At 42.5% G+C, this 20,152-nt stretch overlaps 1 protein-coding gene across 1 annotated transcript in view; it reads left to right on the top strand.

The window, feature by feature from the left end:
- Window positions 1-20,152, top strand: part of PCSK5 (proprotein convertase subtilisin/kexin type 5) — a 450,143-nt gene that overhangs the window by 120,593 nt on the left and 309,398 nt on the right. Inside the window, 2 exon segments of the mRNA XM_045085372.1 lie at window positions 3,980-4,123; window positions 8,150-8,226. Coding sequence (XP_044941307.1) covers window positions 3,980-4,123; window positions 8,150-8,226 — 221 coding nt within the window.

Below are 20,152 nucleotides of genomic sequence, written 5' to 3'. Positions count from 1 at the left end.
CATCACCTGGTTACCCCATACCCCCCCACCCCTCCCCCCGCCGCCCTCCTCCCTTCTTTAACCCATAGTTTGTTTCCCGGAGTCCAGAGTCTCTCATGGTTTGCCTCCCTCTCTGATATCTTTGTCTTCAGTTTTCCCTCCCTTCCCCGATGGTCCTGTGTGCTGGTCCTTAAGCAGTACAGCTCATAACCCGGGTATGGAAAAGGTCATTTCTAGAGCCCACAGAGCAAACTCTTTCAAATTGCATTCCCAGATAAAAGCTTTTATGGATAAGGAAGTGAGAGACGCAGGTGGCAAGCATCATTCCTATTTTCCATTTTGTGTCATTTCTCTAAATATTTAGTCACTTGTGCATAGGCCATCATTGAAAATACAGTACATTATTCAGAAACAAAGGTGCGTACATTTACTGTAAGTATTTATATATACTGAGCGTATATGTGGTTTGCATCATCTTCAGAGATCCTGGAGGCTCTGAGTGGACTTTTTTTGAATACTGGTCTATAGACCACATATGTGGTGACACCTTTCTGGAAACTAGCCCTGAGTTCAGCTCTGGCCGAGATCTTCTCAACATTGATTGACTATGTCTGAGGAAATTCGAACTAACCTATGTTCTTTTTGCCTTTGGGTGATGCTATAGCATAGATTCCTGTCAAGGAAATAGAGCCCAGTTTAGAGACCATTTCAGTGAGGCAGTTTAGGAAGTGATTAATTCATTCTCCTCTTGGGTCATTGCTGACTGGCACCAGTATATTCCATAGTCTTTGCTCTCTGGATATCTTGGGTGTATGAAACAACCACATCAGAAACATGTTTGGAAGCCTCGACCACTGGAAATGTGCGTTAAAAAAAAAAAAAAAATCTAAAGATCACATTCAGAATTTAGGATTCTGATTTAAGGGTCCTCTGATCTTATTACTCATTTGCAGGAAACACCCCAGGCCCTGATTTCTTCTTCTTTTGACATGTTGGCCACTTGCTATATTAGATGATCTGAATGAATCGGCTGCTTCCCCTCCTTCCCTTTCCACGTTGGCAGATGAAAAGAAAAAAAGATGGTACAAAAATATTTAATCTGTTAAAGTCGGTTTCAACAGGGGCAGAGGTGGAAGAAAGAAACCTAACTGCTTCACTTTTAACACACATGTTTTCCATAGACGGCTGGTTTTCTTCAATTTTTATAATTACAATTTCAGGCAGCATCCCTCCACTCCAGGATGGCTATCCCATTTGTGGGTTACCCATTTCCTGCACATTTCCTTCCTCCAGCCCACCTCTTGGCCACATTAACATTACTTCATGTCACAAACGATACCACAGGTGGCCAGAACAGGTTCTGAGAAAGGGAAAATGACGTGGAAACCTGTCAAGGTTGCTTTCTGTTACATTAAAGTGTTTGGTGAGGAGAGGCCCCACACTCTTGGCCAGAAGGAGACTTCTGGAAAACGTAGACATTTCGGAAATCCTTTCTTTCATGATTATCTCCATTAAGTAAGCATTAGCTGGCTAGGCATCCCTGACAAGGTTGGAGCAGCGAGCATAACAGCAGCTGTGAACTTGGAAATGAGGTTGAGGATATGCCCTCACTTCTGGCATGTGATCTGTTGGCCCAATATTTACCACAGTCGAAGGTTAGACTTGGTTTAATGCATAGTCTTTGAGGGCTTACAGTCAATAAGACAAAATTCACATACAAGATCCAATAGTCAAGAGCAATTCAGAATTTATTAAGGGGTTGGATTTATTAGGGGTTGGATTGTATAGGACAGAATGTGTGTGTCTGTGTCTGTCTGTCTGTCTATATCCTTGAGTTCAGGGATGGGATAGAGACTGATGAGTCGGCTGAAGTCCATGAGAAGTCTTTGTGAGAAGAGGTGTAGGAGCTGGGCTATGCCTGGAAAACTGCGGGGAGGTGGAGAGAGTGGAATCTGGGTCAGTGTCGCAGTAGAGTGAATGTGTGGGTGTGTGCAGAGCCTCAAATGCCAGAAATAAGTCAAGAAGGTGAGGAAAAGATACAGATGTTCAAAAAATATATAAGCCCTCATCCTCCATGAAATTGATATTACCTGTGGTGAAAAGTGGGTACACCCTTTGTGAAAGTGAATCCTTGAAACTGTCAAGTGTGTTGATAACATTGGACAAAAGGCAGTCTCATTTGGAGAATAAATTTACAAATTCTTATCAGAGGCTGTTAGAGGCATCTGTCTCTCATTAGCACCAGATTTTGATGGATGACGTTCGGAAAGAGATGAGCTTCCATTGATTTAAGTTGTTGTTGGAATAAAAGCACAGTCATGCTTACAAAGCCCTGGATGGACTGACCTCTCTTCTGCTTCTGACTGGCTATTTTCCAGACCATTCTGTCCCTCATTCCCTGAGCTTCAGCCATACACCACCTTCTTTTTCTTTCTTCGGTGTGCTAAGCAGTTTCCCACCTTATGTTACCTTGGCATTGACTGTGATCTCTACCGAGAAGAGACGAATGTCTAGGCTGTTGGGCAGAGCAGCTCTTTCTTACCATTCATGCGTCAGCTCTGATTTCACTTCCTGAGACCAAAGAGTCGTGTGCCCTGGTCCCCTGGCATTAGCCATCACATCACCCTCTTTCATTCCTTTCCTCCTTTCCAAGGAGGGCTCTGATTGGTGTCTCTCCTTCGGAAGGCTCATTAGGACAGGATACCTTACCTGCTGCTTCCTGCCATACCCCAGCGGGTAGTAGGTGCTCAGGAAACTGAGTCAGGGGCAGTGGGGTAGATTACACTCAGAGCCTATAAAGCTGGCATTCTTTCCCACTCCCAAAGAGCTGAACTGTTACAAAGGCAGCAAGAAAATGGAGAATGGTAAGGTCCAGGGTGGCCCATGTCACGACGGCATTATGTTACAGCACGTTTTTTCTCCTTTGTTCCTCTGTGAAGTCTTAGGAACCTGGGAAACAACACCCCTTAGGGATATTTCAAAGAGGTGGACTTGGAGGGGTCATTGTGTGGATTAGATGAACATTTGTCTAACAGAAAAAGCTGCTGGTTTCATGCATTTCTTACTATGTTTATACGTTGTAGCCATTGTGGAACCAAATAACTCTGAACCTAATGAGCTAAAACCTGATGTTTCTCCAGCCTGCCCTCTGACCCTGGCAACACATTCCTGTCCCCTTGCTCGTTCCCTTCTCCAAGTACCACTGGCCAAGTGTGCCTGCCCCCTACCTGTCCTGGCGTGACAGCTCTGGTTAATTCCGCAAAAGGGATATGACGGGTCTGTTACTTTGTTTCTCGTTCATAGATTTCTGACAGAAGCCCCTCTCTGGCTGACACTGTCCAAAAGTGGCCTGAGTTCTTAGCTTTGGCTCGTTTGGCTTCCAGGTGCCTGGTTAAGAAAGGATCAAGTGGGTGTTCTCCCCTTGCCTAGTTTGGGTTTATGAATGAAATGTTACAATGCGGACACCTGGATGGCTCTGTGGGTTAAAAGCCTCTGCCTTCCACTCAGGTCATGATCCCAGAGTCCTAGGATTGAGCCCCACATCGGGCTCTCTGCTCCATGGGGAGCCTGTCCCGCCCCCCCACACCCACACCTGCCTCTCTGCCTACTTGTGATCTCTGTCAAATAAATAAAAATCTTTAAAAAAAAACACAAAAAACCAGAAATGTTACAATGCCTTTTTATGTGCCATTAATACGTGCTACGATAAAATGACACACCCCCAATTGTGCCACTGGGATGTAATTTACTTGACTCTATTTTTTCTAAAGGATCTATGGCATTAGGACAGGGCAGAGCTGGCAGAAGAGTTCTGTCCCACTTGCCTTTTCCACATCTACCCTTCCCACCTTCTCCTGTTACTGTGCTAGAGACCTGTGGTCCTGCTCCGTGGGCCACCTCCGCATTTCCATTAACGTGCTCCATTACCTCCACATGGAGGTGATTTTCCCATCTTCCGATGATTAGTCCTCCATGCTAACTCTTCCTCCTTCTTTCTTAGCACTGCAGTGACAACACACATCCCTGCCAATCAGACATGAACATCGAAGGAGCCTGGAAGAGAGGCTACACGGGAAAGAACATCGTGGTGACCATCCTGGATGACGGCATTGAGAGAACCCACCCGGATCTGATGCAGAACTATGTGAGTGTGTGCTGTGGTCGGAACCCCTTCCCCCCTGGGAAATAAGGGGACATGAGTGATGATGGTCAGGAAGTAGGGATACTACTGAAAATCTCAGCTAACAGAGTAGACTCCGCATATTGCTTCGTCTTATGAAAAGACATGCCCTCTGAGTACAGGGAGCACGAGCTACTGCTTTCAACTTTCCAATGCCTTTGATGTTCTGATGACATAAAACAGGGGATAAGGCGGCAGAAACCCCACCCCACCACCCTCTGCTCCCAATAATGACCGCTCTTCTCAAAGCCTCAGCCTCGCAGCCATGCAACGGGCCCTGTTTCTCTTATGGAGGAAAACGTACTTAGAACATTTCTCAAGTTTTTCCTACTGGCCTTTCTCTCTCTCTTTTTTTTTTTAATTCTTCTTTTTCAAAGGATAATAGTAATCAGCCTCCTACTCGTCCTAGAAGCAGTCACTTCCCTTTCTTAAGAAGGAAGTGTGATTCCAGGACTCCAAGAGAACGTAAGATGAGCCTAAGACCACAGAGCAAGGAAAGTGCTGACACTCAGTACTTTGACTGAACATCCTGGTTTTGATACCCAGGGCCCATAGAACATTGGGGTCAAATTCTGCCCCTTGGGTCTCTGGGTCCCCTTGACCACCATTGATATCTACTGCCCAGAAGAAATGTGTCCATGATCTCTCTAAACTCTACGCTCTAAGCTCATTCCTTCCATTGGCTTCTGCTTTCTAAGTTCAGTTGAGAGTGCCATAATTATCTCTCAGTATGCCATTCTCTGTCGGCTCCAAATTTATTTCCTGACACCTTAGTGTTCTGTCTAAAATACAGAGCATGGGGACACCTGGGGCCTCAGTCGGTTAAGCAGCTGCCTTCAGCTCAGGTCATGGTCCCAAGGTCCTGGGATGGAGTCCTGCATCAGGCTCCTTGCTCAGCAGGGAGCCTGTTTCTCTCTCTGCCTCTGCCTGCCACTCTGCCTACTTGGGCTTTCTCTCTGACAAAAAATAAATAAAATCTTAAAAAAAAAAAAAAGTAAAATATAGAGCATGCAACAGTCCCCTGTTATCTGCAGATATAACTCTGATTCCCGTGACGGCTTGGCAGAAAATCCCGTGGGTCCCACTCACACCCACTTTTTCTGACTTCCCCTCAGACCTCTTGTGACAACTGTTTCCACCCAGAAACACTGATATCACTGAAGGCCACTTTAACGACCCCCTCACCCCGCCTTCCTTCCTGATTCCAAAATCTGGGCTGTGTCAAGTGTCCCTAAATTATATTTGTTGTTGATACTGAAAAATTTTCTCTTAAAATCAGTGATTTTCTAGCCACTTAAAGTTTCCTCTCCTATCCCTGAAAATACAAGCAGCTCTAAGTCATGGTGAAGTCTACTTTGCTACCCTTTGCAGGAGTCTTACTGACCCCAAAGGAGGAAAGTCACAGGTCGGGGTGGGAAGCTTTGCCCCGTGTTTACGGAGGGGACCCATAAGGAATCCTGAGCTACATGAGAGGGAGGACCCCGTCTCTGCAGATTTTCGTCTTCTATGTTGTCGTTCATGGTCATTAAAGGAGTGACTTCAGCCAGCCCCACCCACCACCCTGTGCCTGAGCTGGCAGAGAATGGTGAGGCAGGCCCTGCCTCGTGGTTCCCCCTGCCCAACGGCACAGACGACTTCCCGTCCCGGCAAGCTTGCTGCCTCAGTGGACACAAAGCGGCCCTGGGGGATGTTGTCCAGGGCTCACTCAGATCGGACCTAACTTTTTCCTCAAGGCCAAGTTTCAGAGACAGGGATATGATGCCTTCTTGAAATCCAATCTCTCTCCTCATCTCCATCTCCCTCAGCACGAGACGGTTTAGTTTCTGGGCACCACGGGTGTCCCCTCCATGTCTCCTCTGGCCCCACTCCCTCCGCCTCTCCCTCTCTTTCTCTCTCTCACCTACTGCTCCAGCTTCTCAAACCACGTAGAGAGAGCTCCGCCATATTGTTTCCAGTGTTCCTTTCTCATTCGCTCAGTCTCACTTCTTTCAAGATACTGACTCTCAAATTAATTTTCCTGAAGAGACTCCACTTTATCTTTGCAAATAAAACACCTCCAAGCCACTTCTTTGGTGCCTGGGAAACTGCCACTGGCTCACAGTGACCCATATTTCTGACCCACGGAGACCTTCCTCCACACGAACCCCCCAGCGTCCCCTCACACTTGAATCTTTCCTCACAGTCTTCCAGCCTGTCAGCCGTTTCGTGTCAAACATTCAGCCAAGAAACTTAACAAATTAATTTTTTACAATGACATACTGAAACAATTTCCGCTAAATTAGATGATTTTTCCCTAAGGTTAAAAAGAGAGAGAGAAAGAAGGAACTGCAAATTCATTTCCTTCTCATTTGAACAAAATGTTTGAGTGGCTGCTCTCACCCTGCCTCCAAGCACACACAGGCATTCATAGAGTAGAATTTGAGAGCTAAAAAGAAATTTCTGTTTGTCTCCTCTCTTGATAACGGTAGAAGCCAGGGCCTGACGGCTGCAGTGAGTGAGCCCAGGTCGAATAAAGAACAGAATTGTGGGGACCTCTCTCCCAGCAGAGAAGTCTTTCTGGTCATACACAGTGTCGGTTTTTTGGGGGTGTTCCTGCCCCCCCCCACAAGCTAGAAATGTATTTGATGAAACACAGACAGCTTTAACCTAATTGTGATTGTATTCTTTGACCTTTTCATTTTTACCCTCCCTTGAAACAGAATTCTCTAGAACATAACTGTGTGGTGAGCAGTACCAATGATTGTCAGTTGTCCCATGTTGGATCCGGTGAAGTATAGAGAAAAGCACATTGGATGGGGTCAGGGGCACATGGCCTGGGTTCAAGTCTTGGTTCCACAGGCTGGTATGCTTCATGCCTTTGGCCAAGTTATTTAGCCTGTCTTAAGCCTCTCTTTCCTTGCAAGTAAAATTAGTCGGTTACACTTGATACCATTCATGCTCTAGCGACCAGTATGGCAGGACGGGGGGTGGCCTGTGGGGCCACCTTTGTATGAGAAGCAGGGACTTACCTACCACCTTTGTAGGTCCAGTGGATTTTGCGTAGTTTCTCCCACTATCAGACTCTTCGGTACTACACATTATTTCCAGAAACCAGAGCCCTAAAGCTAGAAAACAAAGATAGCATTGACTTTCACTAAAACTGAAATCAGGAGATACCCTAAAGCATCAGAAAATACAAAACTTTCTAAATTAGTCCTACCTACTGTGATTTAAATTGGAGTAAAAGTATAAGCCAGTAATTTGTTTTTGGAAATTTAGAAAATCGAAAGAAAGAAATGTGGGAATCCAGGGATGTTTCACAATCACTTTTAAAAGCGGACAGACCCAGCTTTGGCTTCACAGATGCTTTTGCCTCATTCCGAAGCCTTGACCTACAATAAAACTGTGTTCTTTATTTTGGTTGGGGCAGAGGGTCACTGGTTATTAGTAAAAAGTCTGAATTACAGACTCGTCTATAATAGTTACAACATCTGGAACCAGACAACTCTTGCCTGATGGAGATACGACGATAACCCAATATAATAAATTTCTAATACTGATTTTTAATTGGCTGGCCAGTTATTTGTGAATTATCTTCCAAAATCTTTGAATTACCAGGAATGTACACACTCCAGAAATGAAGCAAGAAATAGAGAATCCCTGGAAAATAAATCACTTGGCTTCTAGAGAGTCCAAGAATACTTGGTGGTCCCTGGGGATCTCTTCAGAGGAATTGGGTGAGAGGTCAGTTCCAGAGATGAGCGAAAATGTGTTGGCAACAATCGTCTGGGTTCTTCCTTGGTCTGTGGAGAGTATGTCTTCACCTTAAGGAAAAAAATACAACAGTGATTATTACTGAACAAGGCATCCTGACACCACCGAACCATGAATGTATTATTTAATCTAATTACTCTCTTGCAGAAATGTGTTTAAGAATGCATGAGCCTTCAGGTTAATGGCTAATTACTAAATGTCTGTCTCCTCCTCTTGCTCTCTCCTCTGTGGCTGTAGGATGCCCTGGCGAGTTGTGACGTGAATGGGAATGATCTGGACCCAATGCCTCGATACGATGCAAGCAACGAGAACAAGTAAGGCCCAGCTGAAGGGTGGGTGGCCTGTGGCTGCCAAGGATTTTTGTTTTCCACTCTTGCTGAGGGAAGTATTTCCTTAGAAAGCCTTGGTAACACATGATCTGTAAATTTGCTCCAAGGTGAACAGGGGTCTTTCCACGGAAGCTTCTGGGTAATCAAAAGGGGGTGGTCTCCATGGTAAGAATGGTCACAGAGAGAACCCTGGGGAATGACTCAGCATTTCCATATCTTGAGGGCACAGCTGGGGAATACTACCTCTCATGAGGTAATTGGCCCCTGAACCGTTTTGGGGGATGGGGTCTAAAGCGAAAGGCAAAACAAAGTGTACCCCCCAAAAGTTACTTTATTGGGTTAAATTCAACAAATTGGGTTGACTCCTTTGCTTGAGGTCTCCGCCGGGGCTTTCTTATTAGCTGCTCTGTTCTTCTATTCTGTAGTGACTGTATTTTCCACTAATAGATGTGAAATACCTATAAGGCTCACCATGTACAGAACCCATTACCTTTCTTATCTGCACATTCAAGAGTCATAGAAACCCATCTGAGCACTTTTCCTCTCTCCAGTCAGTACAGTCGTTCTTGTGAGAGCAGATGAAAACACACATCCATTTGATACCATGGAATATCTTAACATTCTTCAGAAAGTAAATGGGAATGGTTTTTCTTGCTTAAGATGACCCAAATTCTTTAAAGGATTAGTAGATATTTCTAATCTCTAGATCCCATTAGCTTTTTTCCTTTTACTGCAAACCTCCTCCAGGATAATGCTATGATTGAAATGCAATCATTTTGATGTTTACTTCCATGTTTTAGTCTGGAATCTCAGAAGGAGCAAAAAGGGGTGTTTTACCCATTTTTTACGTACGATTTCCAGCCTGTGTTTTTCTTCAGGAAAAAATTTCTCAGCAAGTATGATCTGATTAACGAACTCAGTAAGTTTAGCTAAAATCATCTGACCTAGATAATTGTGACTGCATGTGGGTTTCTTCTTTGTCTTCTTTCCCTCATTTCACCATCTCCAAAGAAGCCTCAAGAAAGTTACTGTGGAAAGCGTGCCGTGAGCTAATAATTCAGTAAACGTTACAGATCAGATTCAGCGGTAAAAGCATTAGTGCATAAATTGATTTTGATAGAATTTTTCAGAGCCTTCTAAACAAAAAACCAAAGGAGTCTGAATTAAACTGGATAGCTTTCTCTCAGTCCTGGCCATTGCTGTCCAGATTACACTGTTTCAAGTTAATAGTGACTGTCACACCAAGGGTTATAATGTGAGTCAATGTGAACTAATGTATTTAACGTAATTTGTGAACTAGCCTGAAACACTGATAAAGAAGCTTGAAGCTTCTTCTTTTTTTTTTTTTTTTTTTAGGATTTTATTTATTTATTTGACAGACAGAGATAACAAGTAGTCAGGGAGTCCGGCAGAGAGAGAGAGAGGAGGAAACAGCCTCCCCCCAACGCAGGGCTCGATCTCAGGACCCTGAGACCATGACCTGAGTTGAAGGCAGAGGCTTTAACCCACTGAGACACCCAGGTGCCCCAAAGCTTGAAGTTTCAATACCAAAAAGTCACCACTGATAAGTTTCGCTATGCAGATCATTCTGCTGTTATGAATAACAGCAGGCCTCCCTAAACAATACTTGCGCTCTGCAAACATAGGCCTCCCTAAAAATACTTGTGCTCTGCAAAATCTAAAACCGCCAAGTAATAAGACTGTGAAATTTGAGCTCAGCCCTCAAAGACTTCATTGGTGATGCACACACAAAAAATGGTAGGGACCTATTGGAAAAAAAAAAAAAACCAACTTGGTTGTACCCATATTAAATGGTTATGAGATATGTAAAACTGTAATAAATGCACCACTTTATCTAGAAAAACACCTGAAGTTTGCTTGTGGAAGTATGTGCACATTCCGTCCGATCCTACTCCCACGGCTGCCGCTTTGTGTGCAAGAGAAAAAAAGGAGGGGGGGAAAGAGATGAAAATTTTGAAAAAGAACGAAGAATAGGGAGAAAAATTAATCAGTTGAGAGGAGAGGGGAAAATGAAATAAAGTGGAGGACACCCCCTCCTGCCGCCCCCCCCAGCAGCCTTGGGAATCATGGCAACTTACCAGTTACCCTAAGGTGGAAGGTGAGGTCCTCGAAATCAGGAAGTAGCAGCTTCAAGTGTGGACAAGTGTGGAGCACGGCACTGCTCGGGTGTGTAGTCGTGCAAGTTTGTATTCCCAGGGCGGTGCGTTTTCTACATTCACTGAGAGTTTCTAGGACCAAATTGTGCGTCGACCCATGTAAATTTCACATGATGCTAACACTGCTCTCCAGTACCTCAGTGGTATCGGGAGAAATCTGTGTTTCTGAGGCAAGCCTTAAGGAGAACTGTATGATACTATATCCATGAGTTTGCTTTATTCCACCAACATTTGTAGAGAGCAAAGAGGGACAGGGAAGCTACAGGAAAGACTCCATCATGTTCACACCCAGGGTATTTTGGGGCAGGGTATTGAGGGGCAAGAGCAGCTACAGGTAGAAACCAGAAACAAATCATATCCTATGGGCCATCTTGTCTGAATTCACATGGGGCGAGTTTTTGCATTGAAACTCTCTGTGGTGATGGTGACTGTTTCCCAGGGTGTGTCAGACGTGTGACTAACATTGCGAACCACAGAGGCTCTGCTTCACAGAGACAGCTCTTGGAGTGTTGGCTTGAATGGCTTTTTACAGGCTGCCTTTGAGGAAACATATCCTTTGCGAGGATTCCTTGGCCCTCTCCAAGACCTGTTCTCAAGAAGCATGGCCATGGTTCTGCTCGCTCTGGCTTACTCTGGTGTGCCCTATTTTAACCCCTTCCAAGTATGGTCCAAGGTTCATTGAGTGCGGCATGGGTTTGGTTCTCGGAGCACACGGGCATTGTTCCTGATAGGGGCTTGCCTTTGTAGTCTTGACAGTGAAATACAGCATTTCCAGAGGTACCCCACCAGCATTCCCTACCTCTGCTCTAGGAGCGTGACCTGGGACAACAGATGTCCCTTCACCTCCTCTGAGGAGTGCCCCCTGATTTTTTCTTGGCCAAACGCAAGCCATGTATTCTGGCATTTGGGGTTAAGATATCCTCTCTGCTCATTAGACCATAATTATAGGTGTGATTGATGGATCTGTCTTTAAGCTAGATAATTCTGTTGGAATAGAAGTCACTTGGCACCAGGAAATTAGCAGTGACTTTGTAGTTCAGAAGAGCTGACGCTTAGTTTAGGACCTCCTGAATCAGCTTTATAATCTTTGGGCCTGAGTCCTCTAAGGTTTCCTCCTTTTTGTTGTTGTTTTTATCTCTTAAATTATTATAATTTAGCAGTAAAATACCTAAAACACCAGACGTACAACTGACTACGTATTAGGTGCTAGATAATTTATAATTATGATTACAGCTGTTACTATAAATTATGTGTTCTATTCCTCTATCTACTTCTTGATAAATAATTAATTGAAAATCATGTACCTATGACTATTTCAGATTTAATGTAAGACGTAGAGGTCTCTATCTCCAAGGGTAGTGGTTTCGGTAGGTTTTTCTGCTGCCTGAGGTGGCAAGAGCGGTGACTCACTTAGTCTACAGTAAATCTGCTTTTCTGTAGTTCCATTTCCCCACCTCCTGGAGCAGCGCATGAGTCTTTGAATCTGGTGCCAGATAGCGAAGGGGAGAAATTTCTAATCGTTGTCAGAACGAGGCGGTTCAGGCATCTGCTGTGTGAACACCTCCTCTTTGTGTGATCTGACCAGTGGGCTCCAGAGCGTATCTGGAATAATTTCCTGCTTAGCTACATCTGTTCATTCATTCCACGGCACTCCGCGAGATCCTGCTTTGTGAATGGCTCTGTGCTACAAGCTTAGGGGTTACGGGATGAAAAAACTTGGGCTCCGACCTAATGGATTTAATTGGTAGATGACTTGAGAAGCCCTAATGCCGGGTGGGTTTTAGTACAACGAGAGAAAGCACCCTCAAAACTCCATGTCAGTCATCTCTTTTAGACTGACATGATTACATTTCTAGTGCTAAAGCTATTTATTGGGTGAGGGAAATCACTGCAGAAGTACAAAAGTTATAAAAATTCATTTTTTGTCACCCTTTCACATCCCGCATAAGAGGTGCATAAAGAAATAGCCTCAGCAGAGGAGACCATAAAAGCTGTCCTTCCGTTTAGCTTTGCCTGCGTTCGTATTAGCTTGTCGAGTAAAGGTGACTGTATTGTTCTAAGCTTAAAATAGAAAATGCCTCCCTACAAATGAAAGAGTCTCCTGGCATTTCATACCACTACTCCTATTTCTGATAAATGAATTATTGATGTCTGTGTTAGATCTTCCCTTCCCTAGGTTGCTTCTTGTTAAATGTTCCCTCCATTTAAAAGTCATAGCAACGTATTTAGTGGGAGGTGAGAGCGCACATTGTATCTTGAATGGGTGATATGTGGGCCCAGAATCTAATTCCTTTTGAAAATGAACCAATCCATAGGTAGAAGACTCATTTTTTAAAAGGAATTAATCTTTTTTTCATTTTTCTTTCTGATCTCTATTTTCAGGAAGATTTAAGCAGAGCAGATGGAAACACATTTTTTCTGGTTCTTTAGTCTCCTTGTACATGTCCTTTCTGGTTTTAAGAATGTCACCATATCGTAGAAACCAAAGTGTGCGTGGCCTTCTCTTCCTCTTACCTGCAGATGAGGGCTGTTTTCAGGAGACCGTGTTCCCAAGCAAAGCCAATGAGTGTAACCAGTGTTTTCTAAATATAAAGGAAATATTTTAACTCCATTCTAGAGGGGAAAGAAACTAGATCTATGACCTTCTCTTTCGATCTATAACCTTAACAGTTAGAAGCATTATTTATTTATGTAAATTTTTTAAATTCAAGTACAATTAACATATAGTGCTAAATTAGTTCCTGATGTACACTTTAACAATTCAACACTTCCATACATCTCTCAGTGCTCTTCAGTAGAAGCGCACTCTTAATTCCCTTTATCTATTTTGCCCATCGCCTTTACCTGCCTCCCCTTTAGCAACCACCAGTTTGTTTTCCATATTTAAGAGTCTGGCTTCTTGTTTGTCTCTTTTTTTTTTTTCTTTGTTCTTTTGTTTGTTAAATTCCACATGAGGGAAATCATAAGGTATTTTTCTTCCTCCGACTTAATTCACTTATTAGCAGAATACTCTCCAGGTCCATCTAAGTTGTTGCAAATTGTAAGGTTTCATTCTTTTTTATGGCTGAATAATATTCCTTTGTGTGTCTATGTGTGTGTGTGTGTGTGTGTGTGTGTGTGTGTGCATGTGCACGTCTGTGTGACATCTTCTTCATCCATCTGTCAGTGGACACTTGTGCTACTTCCATGTTTTGGCTATTGTGGATAATGCTTCAGTGAATATAGAGGTACATGTATCTTTTCGAATTAGTACTGTCATTTTCTTTGGGTAAATACCCAGATGTGCAATTACTGGATCATATGGTAATTCTATTTTTAATTGTTTGAGGAACCTGCATACTGTCTTCCACAGTGGCTGGCCCAGTTTGCATTCCCACCAGTAGTTCACAAGGGCTCCTGTTTCTCTGCATCCTCGCCAACACTTGGTATTTCTTGTCTTTTTGATTTTAGCCGTCCTGACAGGTACAAATTGATATTTCACTGTGGTTTGAATTTGTATTTCCCCAATGATTTGTGATGGTGAGTATGTTTTGTCTTTTGGCTGTATCTATGTCTTCTCAAAGCAATCTTCAGATTTAATGTCATCCCTATCAAAATACTAACATTTTTCACAGAGCTAAAACAAATAATCCTAAAATTTGCAAGGAACTAAGAACAGCGACAACAACAACAACAAAATCCCAAATAGCCAAAGCAATCCTTGAAAAAGAACAAAGCTGGAGGTATCACAATCTGAAATTTCAAGACATACTACAAAGCTATAGTCATCAAAACACTATTGCCCTGTCACAGAAATAGACACTGAGAACAATGGAACCGAACCCAAGAGCCTAGAAATAAACACGTGCTTTTATGGTCAATTAACCTATCACCTAGGCGCCAAGAATATACAGTGGGAAAAAGACAGTCTCTTCAACAAATGGTAGTGGGGAAACTCAACAGCCACATGCAAAAGAGTGAAACACAAAAATAAACTCGAAATGGACCCACATGTGGGACCTGAGGCCATAAAATTCCTAGACAAAAACCTGTTAAACAGTAATTTCTCTGCCATCGGCCTTAGTGACATTTTTCTAGGTGTGTCTCCTAAGACAAAGGAAACAAAAGCAAAATTAAACTATTGGGACTATCCCAAAATAAAAAATTTTGCAAAGCAAAGGAAACCATCCACAAAACAAAAAAACAGCCTATTTAATGGGGGAAGATATTTGCAAATGCTGTATCCATTCAGGGGTAAATATAAAAAAAAATATAAAGAACTTACACAACTCAACCAAACAACTAAAAAACAATGAATGGAATTTAAAAAAAAAAAAATAGAGTACCTGAAGAAACATTTTTCCATAGGAGCCTTATTCCTTTATACCCAGGATTTAGTCAAACACTTCAGATAAAATTATAGCTAAATAGTTCAGAAAAAAATCTGCCAAAGACGAGCAGAGCCAGTATCAGTGGCCGATTTATTTTTCCAAATATTTCCAATATTTTTCCTCTAGTCTTTTTGCAAAAGAGCACTATAACAGACTACACAGTAGTTACTTAATCTGTGATTATCAAATGAATTCACATGACATTGACTACAATTGTACATGCTAGAGGCTTAATGTACCTAAAGCAGATAGTTATGAAAAATACCTGACCCTTTTTTTTTTTTTTTAATAAGCATACACTCTATGTCCAGGAAGGAACACACCGTAAATATTTTAGAAAATCTGTTTGTCACGTGGCGTCATGATGCAATACTTTGAGATCAGTACAATTTTTTGACCTATTTTCTCGATTCTGGAAAGTGGCTGGGTCTGGGGCCTCACAAGAAGTTGGAATAGAGCCGGTAAAGGCTTCTCTCAGCCAAAAAAGCAGCCCACCCTCACCAGCCGCTGGTCACCAGCCCTGCCTTCCTCAACATGTTAGTCCTCCTCTTCAGTATCTTGCCCGAGACTCACACGCCTCCATCCCTCCCTCCACTCGAGCTGTCTGTTGGTTTGTCCCTTCTCCCACCTGCCTCCTTGTAAAATCTCCTCAGTGGTTTCCCTGTCTCTAGGCTCAACCCAACCCGCTCTAGAAATAATTTATAAATATAAAATATACATTATAAAAATAAATTATTTTTATAAATAAATAATTTATAAACATATTTTCTATATTCTAAAAATAATATGTAATTATATAAATTAAAATTAAATATAAATAAATAAAATATATAAAATATAGATTTTTTAAAAATTCTTTAATATCGTGACATTTTTTTTTGAAAGTACAGGACATTCTGTCCCCCACTCTTCCCTCATTAGTAAGCCTGCTCTGCCCCATGTGTCCCTTCCTCTCCCACTGTATTTATCATCCCTGCAGGACTTGTGGAGTTCCCTTCATGTGCTGCAACAATACAGCCTTCTACCCATTTGCACTGTGTGATCCCTCCTCCCCCTCTGGCTCCTCTGACTTCCCCATGATGCCTTCTCTCACCTCCCTCATCTGAGCTAGATACCCTCCTGTGCATTGTCAAAACACCTGTGAATTTACTGTTTTTATGAAACCCTGCACGCTGTGAGTTGGGTTGCCTTTACCAAGATAGAGAGGCAAGAGGCAAGAAGAGATATGGAGATTTCCAGTGTAGCTTGGGTATAAAATATTTGTTAGGGGGCACCTGGGTGGCTCAGTGGGTTAAGCCTCTGCCTTTGGCTCGGGTCATGATCTCAGGGTCCTGGGATCGAGCCCCTCATCGATGAGTCTCTTTGCTCAGCAGGGAGCCTGCTTCCCCCTCTCTCTCTCTCTGCCCCTCTGCCTACTTGTGATCTCTGTCTGTCAAATAAATAAATCTTAAAAGATCTATATCTGCTACATCTTACAGTAATTAGAAGATTATCAACCTTGATTGCTTATATAGATGAATTAGTGAAATGTATCCCAAAATAGTAACTATTAAAAAGGTGATACACACACACACACACACACACACACTGGCTTTTGTGCTGAGTATCTTCTTCTACTTTTTTTTTTTTTTTGACCCTCCTCCCTGCTATGTATCCCAGAAACCTGACCTCTAAGGACTGTATCAACAGACTCCCTTGTCCTCTGGCTTCCCATTGGATTAGGCCAATGGAAGGTTCAAGTAGGAGATCATTGAGATACCAAAGAATAAAGAAGGAGTATTTCTTCTCTGTGTCCTCCTCACTGGACCGCTGGGGACTAGCTAAATGCCTAAAGATCCTAGCTAGTGTCCAGTAGCCGTAAGGCTGACTTGCTGAGGATTGTCCTTTATGGGCATCAGTACCCACTCATGCCCCACAACCCCTTAGATCTAGGGGTTTCTGGGACACCTGGGTGGCTCAGTGGGTTGGGGCCTCTGCCTTCAGCTTAGGTCATGATCCCGGGATCCTGGGATCGAGCCCCACATTGGGCTCTCTGCTCAGCGGGGAGTCTGCTTCCTCCTCTCTCTCTCTGCCTGCCTCTCTGCCTACTTGTGATATCTCTCTCTGTCAAATAAATAAAAAATAAAAATAAAGATCTAAGGGTTTCTAATTCAGAACACCGCACTATTCCCTATTGGTTTCTCCAAGTCCTGCCTGCCTCTTTATGTGAAGTCCCTTGAGTAAATTATTCTGACATTACCCAGTGTAAAAATGCCCAGTGTTTCCTGATCAGCCCTGACTGACACAGGTATCTGAGTTCTTTTAGCCTGGTATCCTTGGTCGACTAAGGCATTTCCAAGAAAGAAAAGAACTAGATTCATAGGAGTGTGTAAAGGGCTATGGATTTTTTAATGAGAACTGATAAATACAAAAAATAGTTATCTAATCTAGAACTCCTCTATACCTATCACTTGAAGTATAAGTATTAATTTTTATAAAACAATGCAGTAATTATGCTAGGGATTAGAACCGTGATAAGGCAGGATTCAGACCCCTTTGTTCTTTGTCGATTTCAGTGTGTTCTCCTCCAGGATTTGGAGATATGGTCTCTTGGGGTTCTCAGTAACAGTTTCAATAAAGAGGCTGATTGATGCTATAGGTTAAAATGAGGTTTGGGTATAATTTATGCAAACCCAGTATACTATTGACATGAATAATTGATAGTTGCTTCAATTTAAATTTCTTATTTAAAAAAACAAACTCACAAATTCCTGAGGTTTCTAAAGCAGATGGAAATTGCAGTAAGGGAAAGATAAGTATCCTTTTTAAATAATGGATTAAGAATTTGAGCAGGGTTCCCAGACAGGTGTATTTATTTATCTTTCTCTTTTCCTTTTCTCCTCTAAACTTCCACCTTGGATCTTTCTATTTTCTCTTCTTTCTTTAAACCCTGAAATAAGTAAAATTGAAAATACGAAGACCTTGAGAGGTCACTGTGAGCCATGCATTACGTGTCTTATTCAGAGCCATGGCGAAGTCATCCAAGACGCTCCAAGTGCGTTTAGCCAATGGACACTCATGTTAGATGTTGAAAAAGAAGGCCAACTCTGGATAAAAAGAGCCATGTCCTGCTTATCTCACTCCATGTATGGATACTAGAAGAGGCTGAAAATGTTGTCAAGCTGCAGAGTGGCTAATTGTTCATTTTAGTATTAACAAGATATTATTTAAATATTGATCGTCTTCATTTCAGATCAAATGCTTTCTAAGTTAAGGACTCAAGTTAGAATTTCTTTCTTTTCCTTTTTTTTTTTTCTTTCTTTCTTTTTTTTTTTTTTTACTAACTGAAAGGGATGTCGTAATTTTTATGTTTGAGCAATTCGGCTAATTATATTTGAAGCCTATTGTTCCGATGGCCTTAGGTATGTGTGTTTGATATCAGCAGTCAGGTGTGTATTTCAATTACGATCCTCAATAAAAGGTGGAAAGGCAGAAAATAGATCTTTTAGGTCAGAATATATTTGATTAGTTCTCATAAAATAGGTCACGAATGAAGGCAAGGTGGTAGAGATTAAAAAAATAATAATAAAATAAAAGTCCTGCTTTTGGAAGGACTTGGAGAAGCATCCCTATCAGAGACTCCCTTGCCCACATCAGGATGTCAATGTCCCTGGCCGACTCAACCAAAAAAAAAAAAAAAAAAGATCTGAACATCTGCAGGCTTGCTCCTTGAGTATATTTGAACGTGGTATAAGCAACTGCTCATAAAATTAACACATCTGGTTGCTCTCTCAGTGACTGCTCACTGCAGCCCACGTTCAGAGCGGAAGTCGAGAGAGGTGGAGTAAAATGCCTGATGTCACCCGGTGACAGTCAGAATTCTAGCTCATTTATTCCTGCAGCATCTATTTACCTGCGTAGCTTAATTAATCTGTGGTCAAGTAGGTGAGAAATTAATTCCCGTGTTGAGCCCGTGCTTCAGTAACTTTACTACTTTGGGAAAACTGTAATCACCGGAATGCTGCACTACGGCGCTCCGTAAATATTCAGGAGCTTGGCTCTCCCAAGTCCTGGTATTCTGAGCCATTTCTCCGCAGAGAGGGGATTGGGCCACGAAGGTCGCCAACACCTTGTGTACATGAGACTTGGAACAAAGGACAGAGATAGTTTATTACAGATCATGATTGTATAAGCCTGACTTTACATTGGATTTGTTCTACGGAAATAAATGAAGGCCACTTAAATGAATCTGGGGGCTATTTAGTCACAGCTTGCTATAGCGAGGGACTCAGCCACCATCCCTTGAAGGGACACAAGGGCAGACACATGACTGGGAAAGCTTTATCTTTGAAAGGGGAAAAAGGAAGGTTTCAGATATGTTCTGATCAGGGTTTGGCATGGAGAAGACACAGCTAGAATCTCAAGCAATTTTAGTTCTCAAACAATTCTGGTGTATATTGATAGCTTTGAAAGAAAATTGAATGAGACCCAGGTGGTAATAATGTAAATAAATGTTTTGGGAAATTATATGAAATTGTCAAAGGTATGGGTGTTCCTAATATTATTAAGGTGGTAATAAGTAAGAAATAAGGTAAAATCTTAGTCTAATTCACAGAGGGCAGGAGTTAATTTTCACATCTCTCTATATGGACTCTTTGAGGTTGGAATCAAGTAACTAACAGACACTTTCCTGAAATTTTTGTATTTAAATGACAGCCCCGAGAGAGTGCTCTGGAAATGTGGGCTGTGCAAGATTCTCTGTAGGAGGGCAAAACTGAGCCCAAGTATATCAGAAGTCTTCTCCTACCTTAAGAAGGGTGTGGGGTCTCGAGGATGTGTCCTGCTTTGGGGAATTGTGGTGAATCATTTTGCACCTAAAAATAGCTTGAAGAAATTGAGAAGAACGGTTGACGACTGGAGGTTTTCCAGCAAATTCCCCTGAATCCCCGTTTTCTCTGCAGCATGTTCTCATCACAAGCTGCCATCTCATGAATTTTAAAAAAGACTGACCTTTGTTAGGAGAGTTTACCTCTTCCTATTTTTAGATATCCCCACACCATCTGCATATAATTTACATATGCTAGTAAATGCATTTGAATTTGCATGAATTGCAGATAAAATACCTTGTGGTGACACCCTGGGCAGAGATCAGCTGACTGCTAAGGATTTTCTATGACCTTTTTGCTCTTGGTTGGTTATGCAACTTTTGAGGTTCATCTTTACAGGGTCACACTCCCTCCCACCCCCATTCCCCAGTACCAAATAGAGACTCATCCCCCACCCCACCCCCCCCCCCGCAGCCCCACCTGTATCAGGCTGTTATAGATCCCTTTCTTTTCTCACCATCCTGATACCTTGGTCTTCCCATAGGCACCCGCATGATGC

Source organism: Mustela putorius, unplaced genomic scaffold (genome assembly GCF_011764305.1).
Source record: "Mustela putorius furo isolate JIRA1106 unplaced genomic scaffold, ASM1176430v1.1 tig00000854_pilon_pilon_pilon, whole genome shotgun sequence".
In the NCBI taxonomy this organism is placed as follows: Eukaryota; Metazoa; Chordata; class Mammalia; order Carnivora; family Mustelidae; genus Mustela; species Mustela putorius.
This window is presented reverse-complemented; position numbering and strand designations above follow the sequence as displayed.